Here is a 16,614-nt window from a genome sequence, read left to right on the forward strand (position 1 = left end):
GCAGGCTCCCTAATTGGAGATGGACATGGGAATGTATAAAGGTGTTACTTTGGATGTACCGTATTTCTCCATGTATAAAACGCACCCTTTCCCGAAAATTTGGGGGTCTAAAAACTGGGTGCGTCTTATACAGTGACTGTAGATTTTTTTACTTGCATTTCCCACTTTTTTGTGCTTATTTTTATGCTTGTTGTTGAAGATGGTGATTTGTTGTCAGACACAGATGAGGACAAGCTAATGGATGGGAGTTTTGACACTGATGAGAAGTTGTATGAATTCTATAATGAATAAAGCTTGAGCTCAATAACTTTATGTAATCCGTTTTTTTTTTTACAAAAATCAGGCCCCCCAAATTAAGGTGCATCTTATACATGGGAGTGTCTTATACATGGAGAAATACGGTAGTAGACATTGATTTGGATGTTTAAAAATGGAGCCTGCCGCAGCAGGTCTGGGTCCGTTGAGATGGTGGGCTATTGGGAAGTAATTCACCTTGGTACCGAGTGTGATCCCACCGTGTCTGAGCTCCTGTCACCTAGTCCCGCTGTGCATCAGTCATTTCATTTCTGCATAGCCCAGATCTCCTGTGTATGGGAATGAACCATGGGAAAATACAATACATTTCCCGGGGCCTAGAGGGTGTACCTCCCCTGGCTTGTTGGAGGCACCACTGACATGGTTGTTGGCGTTGCGTTTGGGGTCATGATTCCCCGTGCTGGGCTCTTGGTGGCGGGGGGGGGGGGGGGCACTGTCAGCCATTTGTTTCTGCCTTCTTCCTGTTAACACCTCCCCACAAATACTACTCATGTTTTACAACCACAGTAGCCTCTTAATTTGATCTCCCTCTTCTGGAGTGTATCCTAAATATTGCCAGTCTCAGTTATTTAAAAAAAAAATCTGCTTTAAAATACTATGCTTCAAACTCCATGATTCCGTTTATATTATGTTCTTGAGCTCGTAACATTGTGGAGGTGGAGAGTTGGTCGACGGCAGCCTGGGGTGAGGGGCACCCTGGTGAAGGGAGGCTGGGGTAGGGGAGGGGGGAGCACAGGGAATCTTTGATCACGTGGTCTGCGTCTGCGTCTTGTTTTGTGGTAGTGGAGACAGGATGCAAATGTGATAAACTGACCTGGCACTACAACTGAACTTCACGCTTCTGTTGATTTCCTGCTGTGATACTGTACTGTAGAGGTAATCCAGTGTGGGGACTGGCCGAAAGGTACTGAGACCTCCCTGTATTCTCTGCAACTTCATACGAACCTATTTTACCATAAAAAGTAAAAAAAAAAAGAATAAAAAGGGGCTGTCGTTTGTCTTTCATATTCATTATGTTGCATAGTCTTTGTTTGCTCTGCGTCCATCATTCAAAATCATTTCCTCTTTTTTTTTTTCTCTACCTGAATCTTATTTGGCATTAACACAATGTTCGACTTACACCAGGTTACCAAGAAATGCTTCTTGAATTAATCGGACAATTGGCATCAGCTTTGTGAAAGCTCTAAGTAGATCCATACCTGGTCTCAGTATTCCTCACCTCTCCTTTCTGCTCACATCCTCATTCAGTCTTTCTTGTCTCTGTCTAGTCTCTTTCCGGGGACTGAGCAGCCTGTCAGAGCATTGACTGGTGGGATTGTACGGGAAGGTTGCATAGCCCGTGCCCGCAATCACCGAGCCAAGTCCAAGCACAAATTCTAAAAGGCAGTGACATGTTGAGGACATACGGCTTAGTGTCATAAGGGCCGGCTGAGCTAGGAACCCAGGGTCTGAACCATGGTGACTGTGCCCCCATTCACATTGACCACGATGAGAGTTGTAGCCCAGGGGACGGCCTTTCTTGGTGAACACCCCCTCCCTGTGCACCTGAGAAGGAAAAAATACTCTCCCATTGTTGTTTTCTATGAAAATACATTTCATGTCTTCTGTGTCTTTTATTTATTTTATTATTATTATTATTATTATTATTTTGTATTTTTCTGAAGCTGGAAATGGGGAGAGACAGTCAGACTCCCGCATGCACCCAACTGGGATCCACCCGGCACGCCCACTAGGTGGCTACGCTCTGCCCACCAGGGGGCGACGCTCTGCCCCTCCGGGGCGTCACTCTGTCGCGACCAGAGCCACTCTAGCGCCTGGGGCAGAGGCTAAGGAGCCATTCCCAGCGCCCGGGCCATCTTTGCTCCAATGGAGCCTCGGCTGCGGGAGGGGAAGAAAGAGACAGAGAGGAAGGAGAGGGGGAAGGGTGGAGAAGCAGATGGGCGCTTCTCCTGTGTGCCCTGGCCGGGAATTGAACCCGGGACTTCCGCACGCCAGGCCGACACTCTACCACTGAGCCAACTGGCCAGGGCCTGTGTCTTTTATTTTTAAATTTAATTTTACTGTTTATTTTGTTGCTCTGGGTCTGTAAATTACTCAAACTATGAGGCATTGTCTGTTTCTCCTTTAATTTTGTTGGTTTCGCCTCATGCATTTTAAAGTTGTTTCAGGTGCATCCACAGTTAGGATTTTGCGCCTTCGTTCTGATGAATTGATTGACCCTTTCATCCTTATGACTTCTTTGTACCTTTGTCTTGCAGTCTTCGTTATAAATTTAAGCACGCAGTCTTACGCTTGCTGTTTGCTGGATATATAGCCTATCCATTCTTTGCTTTCTGTGTATATTTGCCTTTACAGTTAATGTGGCTTTCTTAAAAACAGCGGGGGTTTGGATCTTGCTTTTTTATTCATTCTGGTTCTTTGTCTTTTCTTCAGGCTGTTTAGTCCGTTAGCATTTAATGCCATATTTGGTATGGTTGGATTCAGGCATCATTTACAATGTGTTTTCTGTTTCTCCCTTATGTTTTTTTTGTTGTTCTTGTTGTTCTTCTGTTCCTCTCTTTTTTTGGACTAAATGTTTCAGAAACAATTTTAGAATTCCAGTATAATTTATCTGGTGTTTCTTTTTTTTTTAAGGCTTTTGTTTGTGCTTACTCTAGGGAATTACAATAATTATCCTCAAGTTTTCTTAGAGTTATCATTTAGGGTGAATATTGTACCATTTCACAAATGAGGTAAACACCTTGAAACTAAGGATATATGACCTTTAACCCCTCCCTGACATTATGCTCTAATTGTCGTATGTGTTATATTTACATATGTTTAAATCCCGCAATGAAGTGTTAGAATTCTTCAACTGTCCTATATATTATAAAGACATTATGAGAAAAATAGTCTTTTCTCTATATAATTTCTGGTGCTTTCCATTTCTTCTGGGTGTTGACTTTCCAATATCCAGCCTAAAAAACTTTGTCTGGGATCTCCTGTGTTAGATCTGCTGGGACAGACTGGCACGGTTTTCTCCTCTGTCTGAAAGCCTCTTCCTTTGCCTTCAGGTACGTGTTCTGGTACAGAATTCTGGGTTCACACGTGTTTCCCCCGCCCCAAGCTCTTTACTGTCCTCCGTCCTCTGTAGTGTCTTAGGAAACTCTTCATTGCTATCATTTCCCTGTATGTGATACATCTGGTCTTTTTCTTTTTCTCTTACAATTTTTTTTTTCTCTCTGGTTTTCAGCAGTTTGACCGTGTCCCTGGGTGTTGTTCTCCTTGCCTTACTCCTCAGGGTTTTCAGAGCTTCTTCAGTCTACACCTTCCACCCTGATTGGGAGATTCTTAGCTCTTCTTGTCCCTGCATTAGTCTCTCTCTCTCTCTCCCTTCACCTTCTAAAACTCAATAATTATACAAAATGTTTGCTTTTCTGCTGGTGTTCCACAATGCCCTGGTAATCTGTTTCTGTTTGTTTTTTCTTTGGGTTGCATTTTCCTTTAGGACCTTAAGCATGCTTACAATAACTGCTTTACCATCATCATAGGCTAATTCCAACATGTGGGTCTGATTTTCTTTTGCCCATGGGTTAGATTTCCCTGCTTGTTTTTATGTTAAGTAATGTGGACTGCATTGGATTAACTTTGTACTGTGCAGAGACACTGCATTCTGCATAGTCCTTCAGAGAGGATTGATTTTTCTTTATCTTAACAGGCAGTTAATTAGACTGAACTTGAACTAAATTCAGACTTCTCTGTGGCAGGTAACAGCTCCGCTCACCCATTCAGAAAGTTAACTTTGAATGTGTGCTGGGGGTTGTGCACTCAAATGGGTGACTATGTTGAAAATATAAGTAGACTGGACCTAACCGAAAGAAACTTGGAATCTGGTTGATAGAGATAGAAAATGTGTCGTCGTATGAGACAGGAGCTGTGAGAATGTTCAAATGGCATTCAAAAATTATTTTGAGCCCAGGCTGGGTAGCTCAGTTGGTTAGAGCATTGTCTCTAAACTCCAAGATTGTAGAATTGATCCCTGGTCAGGGCACATACAATATTCAACCAGTGAGTGCATGGATGAGTGGAACACATCATTGTGTGTGTATGTGTGTTTGTCTCTCTCACTTCCTCTCCAAAATCAATAAATTAAAAAAATATCTTTTAAATTTTGAAACAACTCAGTCTCCACCCCAAGACCAGGAGGTAGTTTATTATGCATAGTGATGAGCAGGGATTGGCTGGGGAGTAACTACACTGTCATCCTTTTGTTCATTCTTTCAAGATAAGGACACGTTTCAAAAGCACAGTGTATTGTGGGGAAGAATATTAAAAGCAAACATTTCAGTTCCTGACTGTCATACTAAGCAGGAGGAATACTCTATTTTTGATAGAAAAGATGATTTGATAACATCTGTGCTGAGGACACAAACGACTGTCAGGGAATATTAGATATTGCTGAGATAGATCCATACAAAAAAAATGCCACTCATGGGAGGAAGATATTTCAGAGACTGTTTACACTCATGGAAAATATACCTTCAAGATCTGTATGTTTTCTCTCTCATATCTTAAAAATCTGTACATTTCCAGTGTTAGCTATCAAAGATTTTTCGGATGTCTGAAATGTTTTGTTCTATCCTTATATAAACGTGAATGAGTGATGTGTGGTTGGTTTTTATTTTGTAAAAGCGTTTCTTCCATAGCACTGATGTGAGCCTTTTTCTCTCTCTCTTCCTGTTTTAACAGTGTATCCTACTCAGTACATGTATCTGAAGATTACCCAGGTATGTTTTTCTTATTATTCTTATTACAAATATTTATATCATGATTTCTTTTGAATATTTATTTTCTTCTGGAGATGTAAAGTGTATATAAACATATTAAGGGGGTAGCGTTGGCAGGGGACGGCTTACAGACACAGAAGAATTCTACTAGTTGTCTGGGAGGTGTATTTCTTCCTATGAAAAGTATAATAGTTTACTTGGGCCCCTAGGATAGCTTCATCCTCAGTATTTACCCCAAATAAAGATTCTTTAACCTGATTTAGCCATTGGTACTGGAACGTTATTTGGCTTTTTATAATGTAAAAGTAATAGGTAAAAATATAACAGCTAAAATCATAGTGGTAGCCAAAAATAATAAACCTTTCTTCATATGTGTAAACAATTCTCCTAACAATCCTGTGAGATTGTTTCCATAATTTCCCCATTTTACAGATGAACGATGCTGCTGCTAGTAAGAGTAAGAACTGGGATCTTTTTGATCAATTTATTGGGATGACACTGGTTAACAAAATGATACAGGTTTCAGGTGCACAGTTCCAGAACACACCATCTGTATGTTGCATTGTGTGTTCACCTCCCCAACTCCAGTCCCCTTTCCTTGACCGTTTATTCCCCCCATATCTTCCTCCACCTGCCCCTGCCGTCCACTCCCCCAATTGTCCCCTCCCCCTGGCAGTCACCACACTCTGGTCCATGAGTTTTTTCTCTCTTTCCATAGATTTTAAGCATAGTATTTTATCTATTGTGCAATTATACAAGGCAAGCTACTTAATATCAAAGATAATGTTGGGCCCTGGCCGGTTGGCTCAGTGGTAGAGTATTGATCGACCAGGCGTGTGGAAGTCCCAGGATCAATTCCTGGTCAAGGCACACAGGAGAAGTGACCATCTGCTTCTGTACCCCTCTCCCCTTCCTCTCTCTATTTTGCCCTCCCACAGCCATGGCTTGAATGGTTTTAGCAAAGTTGGCCACACTCAGGTGCTGAGGATGGCTCCATGGCCTCTCCCGAGGCGCTAAAATAGCTCAGTTGCCAGGCGTTGGAGCAACAGCCTAAATGAGCAGAGCATCACCTGGTAGGGGGCTTGCCAGGTGAATCCTGGTTGGGATGCATGCGGGAATCTGTCTCTGCCTCCCGCCTCTCCCTTAATTAAAACAAACAAACAGATGTGTTTATTTTTTTTATAACAGGAGTATAAAATATAATCTGGGCAAACTTTATTGGAAGAACTAAGAAAAGATATATTTAAAAAGAAAAATAGTTTTGTAGACCGTTTTGCAGTCAGCCCTCATTTATTATGATATAATATGCTTTAGATGCTGAATGCTAAATACGTTAGGAAAACAATAGCCCAGTATTTGTTGTAAATATTATCATTCTTGAGCTTCTCAACTGAGGCAGCACCTAGAGATGTCAGCCATGAGCCGCGCAGGACTTTAATTCAAAGAGATAGAAATAATGTTACAAATCAAATCCCAGCCTGAAGACTGAATTATTCTGTAGCAGAGAAAGTAGGGTAAAAGATACCTTCAATAAATCAAGTGAACCGAATATGTAGCTCCCTCTTGTGGTCCAGGGGTATTGTTACTCTTTTCCTCGCCATATGGGAGCCCCACTTGGAAATATTTGATAGAAAAATTGAAATTTAAAAATAAAGCATTGGTTTTAATTTGAGCTTTTGAAAAATCGAATTCCTTTCTTGGAGCAGTTTGGAATGAATTTCCAATATAATTTCTCTTCTAAAAAGGTACATCGCAAAAGCCCAAGATTGGTGCATTCAGGGGAGAATCATGAATCGGTTGGCCCAGCTAGAACATTCTGTGTCAAGTATTTTCATATACGTAATTGAATTGATTCTAAATGTCAGTCCTTGTAGAGACAGAACAGGGGTTATCATGACATTTTCTACTTGAAGAAATGTGCTGAGTGAAGTTCAGTGGGATTTCCAAAGACGTTGTTTGGAACGTCTTTAATTCCAACATTGGTTGGAATTAAAACCAAGTCTGTAATTCAGTTCTGATTCCCATCTCTTCTGGAGACTTAGTTTAGTGTTTCTGGGGCGCTTTCTGTAAAGTGAATATCAGTATGATAATATTTTTCCAATGATAAAATTTTAATCTACATTTATTTGTACTGAGTGCAGTTAATATGCTTGATTTCTCAGAGAGACAATATTATTTAAAAATTGTATTTGCTCTTCCTTTCCAGTATTTAGACCAGTGTGTTTTTTCTTTCTTTCTTTCTTCTGCAATGACTAGAGCCTCAAAATAATTTTTAATGAAAAGATGTGAATGTTGGCAGCTTTACACCTTTTTAAAAATTAGTGAGTATGTTTGCAATTGCTTTCTCCCAGAAAAGAGTATTATTCCTCTGCCCATTTACCAAGCTTTTTAAAAGAATGAGCATTGAATCTCTTATCAAATTCTTTTTGGCCTCTATCAAGATATCATTTATGTTTTCTACGTTGAACAAGATGATCAGTTATGTATATTAGCAGATATATCTTAATGTGGACCTATAAGAATTTTGTGTGTTTTCCCCCATACTTTGTCATTAAAGACTTTGAATTGTAAGGAATTAAATATATTTTTTTGGCATTTGCTAGAACTTGCAAGCAAATCCTTCTGAGCCTGGGATCTTTTTAAGGATGGTTGTAGGGCAGTGCCTTATTTTTCTGCCATGATTACTGATCTGCTCTGTTTTTCTCTTTCTTGAAAGCCTCCTTTGTTGGTGAACTGTCCAGATTTTTATAGCAAGAAGTCTTTTTAGTATTCGGTCTATAAATCTAAAAGTCTCCTGCATCTCTGCCTGTATTTATCCTTTCTGTTGTTTTATATTCGTTCTTGTTTTTTTCCCCTTTGATATAGTTCCTCCTGCTAATTTTCCTAAGGCTGTCCCTGTACTACTTTTTCTAGATTATATGGTTCCATGATTAGCTCATCATCTAAATTTGAAAATCTGGAATTTTTTTTGCCCTATAGAAATGCATCAGTGGAATCTTCCAAATTTAAGATTATACTACCTGGTGTATTTTTTTCAGAAACACCTTGTTATTTTATAACTTTAATCTATTAAGTAACCTCTGTTATATATTGAGACTCCTTTCATAGATTGCTTTTGTGAAAATGAAAATTTTGGGGGTCTTTATTGAGTTTTAGGTATATATAACAACATGTATATGAATGAAATACTAAACAATATGCCAGTTTTTAAAAATAAAATGAAGAAATAGAGCAGCCTCTGGCTTACTTTTCCTCCTGTGTGGAGTTTATACTATAGACAGTATTTTATTTTTTAAAGGTCAGAATATGTCATAGGTACTTGGCTTTCCTGTTGCAGAACAGTGAGGTTTTTCTGATCAGCCCCACCTCTCAGTAGGAGGCTTACTTACTGGTGGGTGGGGAATCCCTTCATCCCTTTTATATGTTCTACAAGACATTGCAATTGTTGAGTGATACTTTTTTTCATATTAAAGACATATCGAAGCATTGATTTTGGGATTCAGTCAGTTTCACCACTTATCGCAGTATTACTCAACAATTGAGTTATTTAAATAATTTGAGCAAGTTCATTTCCCTGAGTCTTGGCTTTCTCCACTTTAAAAGAGGTGTCATAATTGATTAGCTTGGGGCTTGAACATTATGTATACCATCCAGGGAAAATATTCATACTGCATTAGAACAACAGTGTTGTTCTAATCAGAGCCCTGGAAGGAGAAGTGTATAATTATTGTTTATAATTCTTTTTCTTAAGTTACATAGGGATGAATAATGGGATGGCTTGGCTTAAATTATGTTGCATTTGAAATAGAATTAAAGCAATAGTATAAGAGATGCTTTCTCATAGCTCCCCAGTAATCCAAATCTATCCTACACATGGTTGCATGGTGTGGTAGGAAGGGAAGAGAAACTATTCATATGCTTTAACGGCCTTTAATAAAGATCTCCAGGCCCTCAGCAACACATAAACAATAAAGAATGTAGTAGAAGTTCTAAGGGCAACAATTCGAATCTCCAGAGTCAAGGCGGAGATTTCCGAACGAGAAGGAATTTGAGTTGGAAAACATTCTGTTCCATTAGTGGCTCATTCCTGGTACCTTACACGCATTCCTTACCCTTTTTTATGTCTTGCTTTTCCATGTCTAAAAAAAGATGATGAAATTATTACAGACATCAAAGTAGTAGAAGGTAGATTTTAGAAATCATTAAAACAATGACAGAAAGCATAACATCCATCTCTACAGCTGGGACGGTCCTCAGAGGTCATCGGCAGACCCATCATTTTAGCTCAAGCTGAAGGTAGTTCAGGCAGAAAGGACGAACAGCTCGTTGGTGGCAGGGTCTCCATTTGATGTGCTTTGTCCACTCTTCTACATTTCTGTTTTTGACTTGGGTCTCCCTCTGCAATCTGGCTTATCATATCGTAAAGGTGATTTGATGGATATTGCTAAGAAGCCTGAAAACATTGTGATTTCAGTAAATGCAGCCCAATGCAGACATTCAAAAGGGTTCTCATGCCTAAATACCAACCAGAATACAAACTGGTAGGAAATCGCTTAGAAAAGGCTAGGTTTGGATACATAATCCTGTCTTCCAGAGTAATGTCATATGTATTCACCAAACTAGAGTCCCTGGAATCAAATCTCGCTGCTTTCCAGCGACAACACCTGACGGAAGCCATTTCCGCCTTAAAGTCCCCACATTCTTAGACAGAAAGCCCCAATTTCCTTTCCTCTTGGTGCTTCAGTCAAATCCTCACTCCATTTCACTGAGATGCTCCACGTTGCTGTGTCCACTTCATGGATTTTCCTGTCACCCCTTCCAGGTGCTGGGCAGCTATTCCTTCTGTTGCCTTGATGCTTTCTTTCCATTCTCTTTCTCTCCATCAGTTTGCTTTAGGGAATCCATCGTGCACTGGAGAAAACCTAACTAATTAAGTCGATTTGGAAGCAGACAACCTTGGATCAGTAAGACTTTGTGTGAGGGTTTAAGAAATTTAAAAACTGGCTTTCAGGGAGGGTTTCTTGAGCCCTTACCTGGAAGGAGAAGATTCCTGGCCGGAGAGACTCCTGATAAGCCATCTGGACAAATGATGAGACAATTAAAATCAATTTGTATCAAGTCTGTTTCTTACTCTCTGCTCCCACCTGAGGAACACAAACATCTTGCACCCTTCTTGTTACTTGGAAATGAAATAAGGCAACATTCGTAATTAAGACAAATCAGAGTAATGAGGCAAACCTGCCTGGTTTCAGATCCAATCCAGAGCCTGTCTCCTCACCTCCCTGAACAATCGTTTTTTGAGATTTGTTGGGCTGCGCCGTGAATACACATCCCTGTCTTGACTCACTGCTCGGGGGCTGAGAACAGTGCAGATGTTTCTGTGGAGATAGAGTGATGACTGAGACATCTATCAATTAAAAAGTATGTTCTCCCTATGCTGACACAATATGATGAAAACTTGGCTCAAGATCTTCAATTGTGTATTTAGACAGCCATTGGAATACTCCCTTTTCCCAGCAGAAATTAGTACAGGCTTTTATGTGTTGGGGGATGTTTTATGGTTTTATTTTTATAGTCAGATGTTATACATATTTATACGTCATTGAGGGTATTATGGGACCACTATTGATGACTTGGGGAAGTGTTTGTTAAATAAACTGGCCATCAGTGAGCAAAATAGAATAAACAGCTTCGTATTCTGTTATGTTGTCAGATCCTTGAAGATCAGTATTTATTGGGGAAAAGCCCCAAATTTATAAAATCATTTTTTTCCAGAGAAAGCGATAAAGAAAAAAGCACATGAAACGAAGAATCTAATTCAATGTCCTGTGCCTTGAACTTGTATAGCATTATTTAGATAAAGTTAAGTCATGGAGGAAGAATAATGGTGAGACTTTGTCTCAATTTAAATACACATATTATATCAAGTGTATGATTGTCCAACCACTATGCTATATTCCTGAAACCAATGCAAAATAATATTGAAAGCAAACTGTAATTGAAAAATAAAAATTGTAAAATGGAAACATATATTAGAGTTCTGTGGGAGATACGACTTACAACAAAAGCTTTAACTCCAATTTCTTAACCACTTGATGAGGAGACGTGTTTGTGCACTTGGTGTTGACAACAAGCCTGCTTCCTGTCGTAGAGATTGCTGTGGGAAAGGACCCTGTTCAGTGAGTTGGGTCAACCAGTTGCATCCAGATCATTCGTTGCCACATACGAGATCTTTTAGATGCATTTGGATAGTGTCCATCCCAAAGTCTGTATTTCTCCAGGAGATGCAAACATCTTTAAAGGGTCCGTTAACCATTAATTCACGCATAAGTTTGCAACTTCATTTTTTTCCTGACAGTTGTTAGAGCAGTAGTGTGTGCTTCATGAGTGTTGGAAGTGATGTGGCTATAATTTTATATTTTAATAAAGGATGTACTTCTTTGAGCGACTGTGCCTTTCATTGTCGGTATTTCTTTGCAGATAATACATACGTGTCAAGTTCAGAAAATGACGAAGATGTGTTAGTTACTACAGAGCCAATTCCAGTCATTTTTCATCGAATAGCAACGGGTAACATGAATACACTATTGTTTGCTCTAGGTTAACATTTTTTTTTTCTGATTGTTAGTTGGCTTTGTGTTTTGGTTTCCTTCGGCCCAAATAACAGATATTAACCTTTAGCCTCTAGAAATCTGGGTGTATTACTTAGTTTTTTGACATTTTTTAAGTGCTCTCATTTATAGTACTTTTAAAAAGTCTTGCTTAAGTGCGTCATGTTGATACTTGCTCTTTTGAGAATATTTTCACACGTAATAATAGTGCTAGACACACTGAATATTTAAAAAGCGTAGGCAAGGCACCGTGGATCCTGTGAAAAGTGCATGCAGTGAGAGCTCAGGGAACCTGTCGAGGGCTTTCAATTAGACCATATTTTCATGAGCAGTAAAACCTCAGAATAGCTTGTATATCATGACACTCCGCAACATAATGTCATTGCAGAATATACCTTAGTTTCCTTGCAGAGGAGAGAATCACTGGGGGGGGGATATTTTTATACTGAAACTTGTGAATGTTTGTTAATAGCATATTGAAAACTAAAATGAGTTTCTGATTTATAACTTTCAGAGTTAAGAAAAACGAATGACATTAACTGTTGCTTAGCCATAAAATCCAAGTTGCAGAAGGAAAATGGGGAGGTATGTGAATTGTATTTCCTGTTTTTTTAAAGCGCTGCGGAGATGTTTTAAATTGGGTGTTTGCCGGGACCTCCTTGTTATGTAGGTTAAAACCGCCTAGAGTGAATGAGGCCCTAACCTTGTGTCTTGGGAACTTAGCGTGCGGGAAGGAGATTAACTTCGAGAAGGAAGCTCTTGTCAAAGTAGTAGAACGTCTCATTTAAGTCTAAATAAAGTGCATACAAAATATTTTCTCTATTTTTATCAATAATGTAGTTGCCTGAGGAGCACTTGTGTAACGTAGAGTTATGTAATAACTCTGTGTGGCTATCCAGAGTTTTGATGAGATCCTCAAAATATTCCCCGTAAAAGATGATCTCTTTAGCGAAAGTAGCACAGACCATGCGTGGGTATAGTCTTCTTCCTACTGTCCAGTGTTAAAACAACGAACTCATCGTTTTTTCCTCACCTTTGAAGAATTTACTTGAAGCTATAAATAAATACTGGGACGTTACACAAAAGGAGTGCAGTGGAGCAAGCAATTTTAAAACTATGCCCGCAATACAACCCTCGTGATGTTGTGAAGCTCATCCCATACTTCTTATCCACACTGAGGACCATTGATTTAGCAATACTTTTGCTAACATTGAAAACTGTTAACATTTCATAAAACCCAAATTCCCTTTCCTGGATTTTTTTAAGAATTTGAAATTTAGTCTAGAAATGTAGGGAGGATTATAAGACATTGGATTAATAGATTCTTGTGTCGTGTGTGTGTGTGTGTGTGTGTGTGTGTGTGTGTGTGTGACAGAGACAGAGAGAGGGACAGATAGAGACAAACTGGAAGGGAGAAAGATAAGAAGCATCAATATTTTGTTGTGGCACCTTAGTTGTTCATTGCTTTCTCATATTGGCCTTGACTGGGGAGTTACAGCAGAGTGAGTGAATCCTTGCTCAAGCCAGTGACCTTGGGCTCAAGCCAGGGACCTTGCGCTTCAAGCCAGCAACCTTTGGGCTCAAGCCAGCGACCATGGGGTCATGTCTATGATTTCACACTCAAGCCAGTGACCCCAAGCTCAAGCTGTTGAGCTCTCGCTCAAGCTGGTGGCCTCAGGGTTTCGAACCTGGGTCTTCTGCATCCCAGTCTGACGCTCTATCCACTGTGCCACCACCTGGTCAGGCTAGATTCTTGTGGCTTAAAGGAAGCTACCTCTCTCATTATTTTAACCATGCCAGAATTAGGGATAATAACTACATAATAGTAACCATCAGTTAATTCAGGTGAATTTTCATTGTCTGTACTTTAGACAGAGATGTGGTTCAGTTCATCAGAAACTCAAATCTCAAGTTCAAGTGTATGCCATTAAATATACTTTTTTTTTTTTTTTTTTTTTTTACAGAGACAGAGAGAGAGTCAGAGAGAGGGATAGACAGGGACAAACAGGAACGGAGAGATGAGAAGCATCAATCATTAGTTTTTCATTGCGCATTGCAAAACTTTAGTTGTTCATTGATTGCTTTCTCATATGTGCCTTGACTGCAGGCCTTCAGCAGACCAAGTAACACCTTGCTCAAGCCAGCGACCTTGGGTCCAAGCTGGTGAGCTTTGCTCAAACCAGATGAGCCTGTGCTCAAGCTGGCGACCGCGGGGTCTCGAACCTGGGTCATTGGCATTCCAGTCCAACACTCTATCTACTGCGCCACAGCCTGGTCAGGCTAAATATACTTCTGAGTCTGAAATGAAATGAAAAGAAAAGCAGTTTCTGTCTTAAAGTTTTTTATTCTGTGACTACTATTTGGTTTCATACTTTGATTTTATATCGTTGCATCCATAGTGTCCTCTCTTTCATCTCATTGTGTAGAGTTGGCAGTGGAGGGGAGAGCCATCTGAGCTCAGTAAAGCAAGGAGCTTTTTAATAAATTGAATCAGTACACCTGAAAGCAATACAGAATAATACTGAATGTAAACTGTCATGGAAAAATAAAATTGAGAAAATTGGATCAGTATGAGCTTGTCGCCAGGTGTTTTATCAGAAAAGAAAATTCAGAGTTGTAGGTAATTATATATAATTTATTTATTTATATATAATAAATATATATATGCCTCAAATATTAAATATTTATACAACTCAGGCTAAGCAGGGTTGAAGTAAAAAAAAATGTACAGAGAGCTTTAATGAACCCACCAAACCATGTCTTACTACCTGTTGTTTTTTTGGGTTTTATTTAGCTTGTTCTGCCCCAATAATGCTTCTACATAAAATCCAGATGATAATGTGAAGACCCACCTGTTACGGCCACTTGCTACTTTATTTACAGAAGGAGGAAAACTAGTTAGACCATTGAAATTGTGTTCTTACTCTGTTATTTGAAGGAGTCAAGACAGAATAGCACAGTGGAAGAAGACTCTGAAGGTGATAACGACTCTGAAGAGTTTTATTACGGAGGACAGGTAAGCACACCAATCCTCCCCATCCCTGCCCTCCAAGTTAGCAGCCCCTTGATGTCCCGGTGGAAGTCTGTGCCTGTGATCCAAGAGACCTGAGTGTTTGTTCGGAGCTCTGTACCCAACTAGGACATCCCTATAATCTATCTCTTCCTCGGAGTCTCCAGTTTCTCAGTTGCCTTTGCAGTTCCCTGACGGTAATCACCCCTGGACTTTGTCGTTGTCCTACTTCGTCAGAGTGATTTTGCTCCTGGCGCTTTGTTCTGCTTTTGACTTTTGCATTTCTTTAGTATATTGTGCTCGGTCACTTTTTGAAATGACGACCTTACCAACAAAAGCATGAATTGCTAGTTTTGAATAGACCATGATTGAACTTTATAAAAATCAAGGGGCACTCGTAATAGAGTGTTACTTGTGTTTCCTGTTTTCCTTTTTCTCTTATAAAATGTTTGCTGGAAAATCGTTAGGAAGAAACATCATAATTTATAGACACAGAAATGCATAGCCACATAAGCATATCTATAAGAGAATTCATTATGTTGTTTCAGGATAATGCTAAAATGCTAAACTGAGCAACTGATTTAAGGGTGTGGGTATATAAGGTGACTTGTTCTGTTTCTGTAAAGTTTTTGATCAACTAGACTTTGTAATTTGGATAGAATAATGAGAAAGGTAATATGTAGAAAGGTGCTTTACAGCCAAAGTTATTAATGCACGAAGGAATGCAGGTCAGTTTATTCATTCAGAATGAAAAACTAGTAACTTGTCAGCTCTGGGGTATTTTCTTAACGACTCTTTGACCAACAAAATACTTCAACATTATGCAAAGCAGTTCTTCCTGTTTTAATGTTTGTTTACACAGCTCATTCTCACAGAGGGGAAGTGAATGTTTTTCCTCGGTATAGGCGTTTTCAGAGAACCTTCCAACATTTGCATTCTCTTCATATCAAAATAGTCTCCTTTGACCTTTGAACAGAAATACATTCCACTAGACATATGTGAAGCTAAGAACTTGAGCAAATGTATGGCTGGATTATCTATGTTGTTCAGTGAGGGCGGTGGAGACAATGCCCACATGTGGACCTATCCAAGTGGTGGCTTGTGTGCAGGTCCTGCTCCCCTTCTTCACCCTGTCACTTGTGCCTCGCCCTTTCTGTCAGGTGAACTACGATGGGGAGCTGCACAAACACCCCCAGCTGGAGGCTGACCTGTCTGCTGTCAGGGAGATCTACGGGCCACACGCGGTCTCTCTCAGGTAAGACAGGCTGTCTGCAAATAAATGCTGAGATGATTCCCTAAGCCCCGACAGGTTTCTATGGGAGTTATTGATGTGAAAATTTTCTTGGGGCTTCATTTCTTTGTTTGAAGATGTTTGAGAGATTTTATTGTATTTCTGCTTATACCAAATGGCCTCATTATGGCTACACAGGTCCTTTTTTTGGTACATGTTTTAAAATTACATTGACTGTGTTAAAAAATTAGTTATGTGGGAGAGTTAGTTTGATACAATTCAGTCCTAAGTAGTGTCACACTCAATTCCGATAATAGATTTGGCCAGCTGGGTCAATGCTGTTCTCATAACACATTCATGTGAACAATAGAAGTAAATAATGCACGACCACAGGTGACCAAACTGCCCTGGGGGCATTGTGTGGCCTCTCAGCAACAGGAAGAGAAAGAGAGATGTGCATTTGGACCATTTGTTTAAATGGCAATGCATTTTATTCTGCAGTTAATGTAATATTTAATGATAAGTTTCTAGACCATGTTTTATTCCTTTTTAATCTCTCAGAAGACTCCACCTTTTACCTTTCTTTTCTGTCCTTAACTTAAGAAAACCCTTTCTGTACCACCATGGTGGTTTCCTTCCATGAGCCAGATATGATTAGTTCAGATTTCTGTTCTTTGCCTA

General features: G+C 39.7%; 1 protein-coding gene across 3 annotated transcripts in view; it reads left to right on the plus strand.

Annotated features, from left to right (window-relative positions):
• PARP8 (poly(ADP-ribose) polymerase family member 8) overlaps positions 1-16,614 on the plus strand; it is a 168,629-nt gene that overhangs the window by 85,265 nt on the left and 66,750 nt on the right. For 2 of the 3 annotated variants that reach the window (XM_066240639.1, XM_066240649.1), the window contains exons 4-8: positions 5,044-5,081; positions 11,562-11,651; positions 12,207-12,277; positions 14,631-14,708; positions 15,863-15,957. In XM_066240639.1, coding sequence (XP_066096736.1) covers positions 5,044-5,081; positions 11,562-11,651; positions 12,207-12,277; positions 14,631-14,708; positions 15,863-15,957 — 372 coding nt within the window. The remainder of the gene's footprint in view (positions 1-5,043; positions 5,082-11,561; positions 11,652-12,206; positions 12,278-14,630; positions 14,709-15,862; positions 15,958-16,614) is intronic. The other variant, XM_066240633.1, reaches the window with a different exon arrangement.

Source organism: Saccopteryx bilineata, chromosome 1, assembly GCF_036850765.1.
Source record: "Saccopteryx bilineata isolate mSacBil1 chromosome 1, mSacBil1_pri_phased_curated, whole genome shotgun sequence".
Lineage (NCBI taxonomy): Eukaryota > Metazoa > Chordata > Mammalia > Chiroptera > Emballonuridae > Saccopteryx > Saccopteryx bilineata.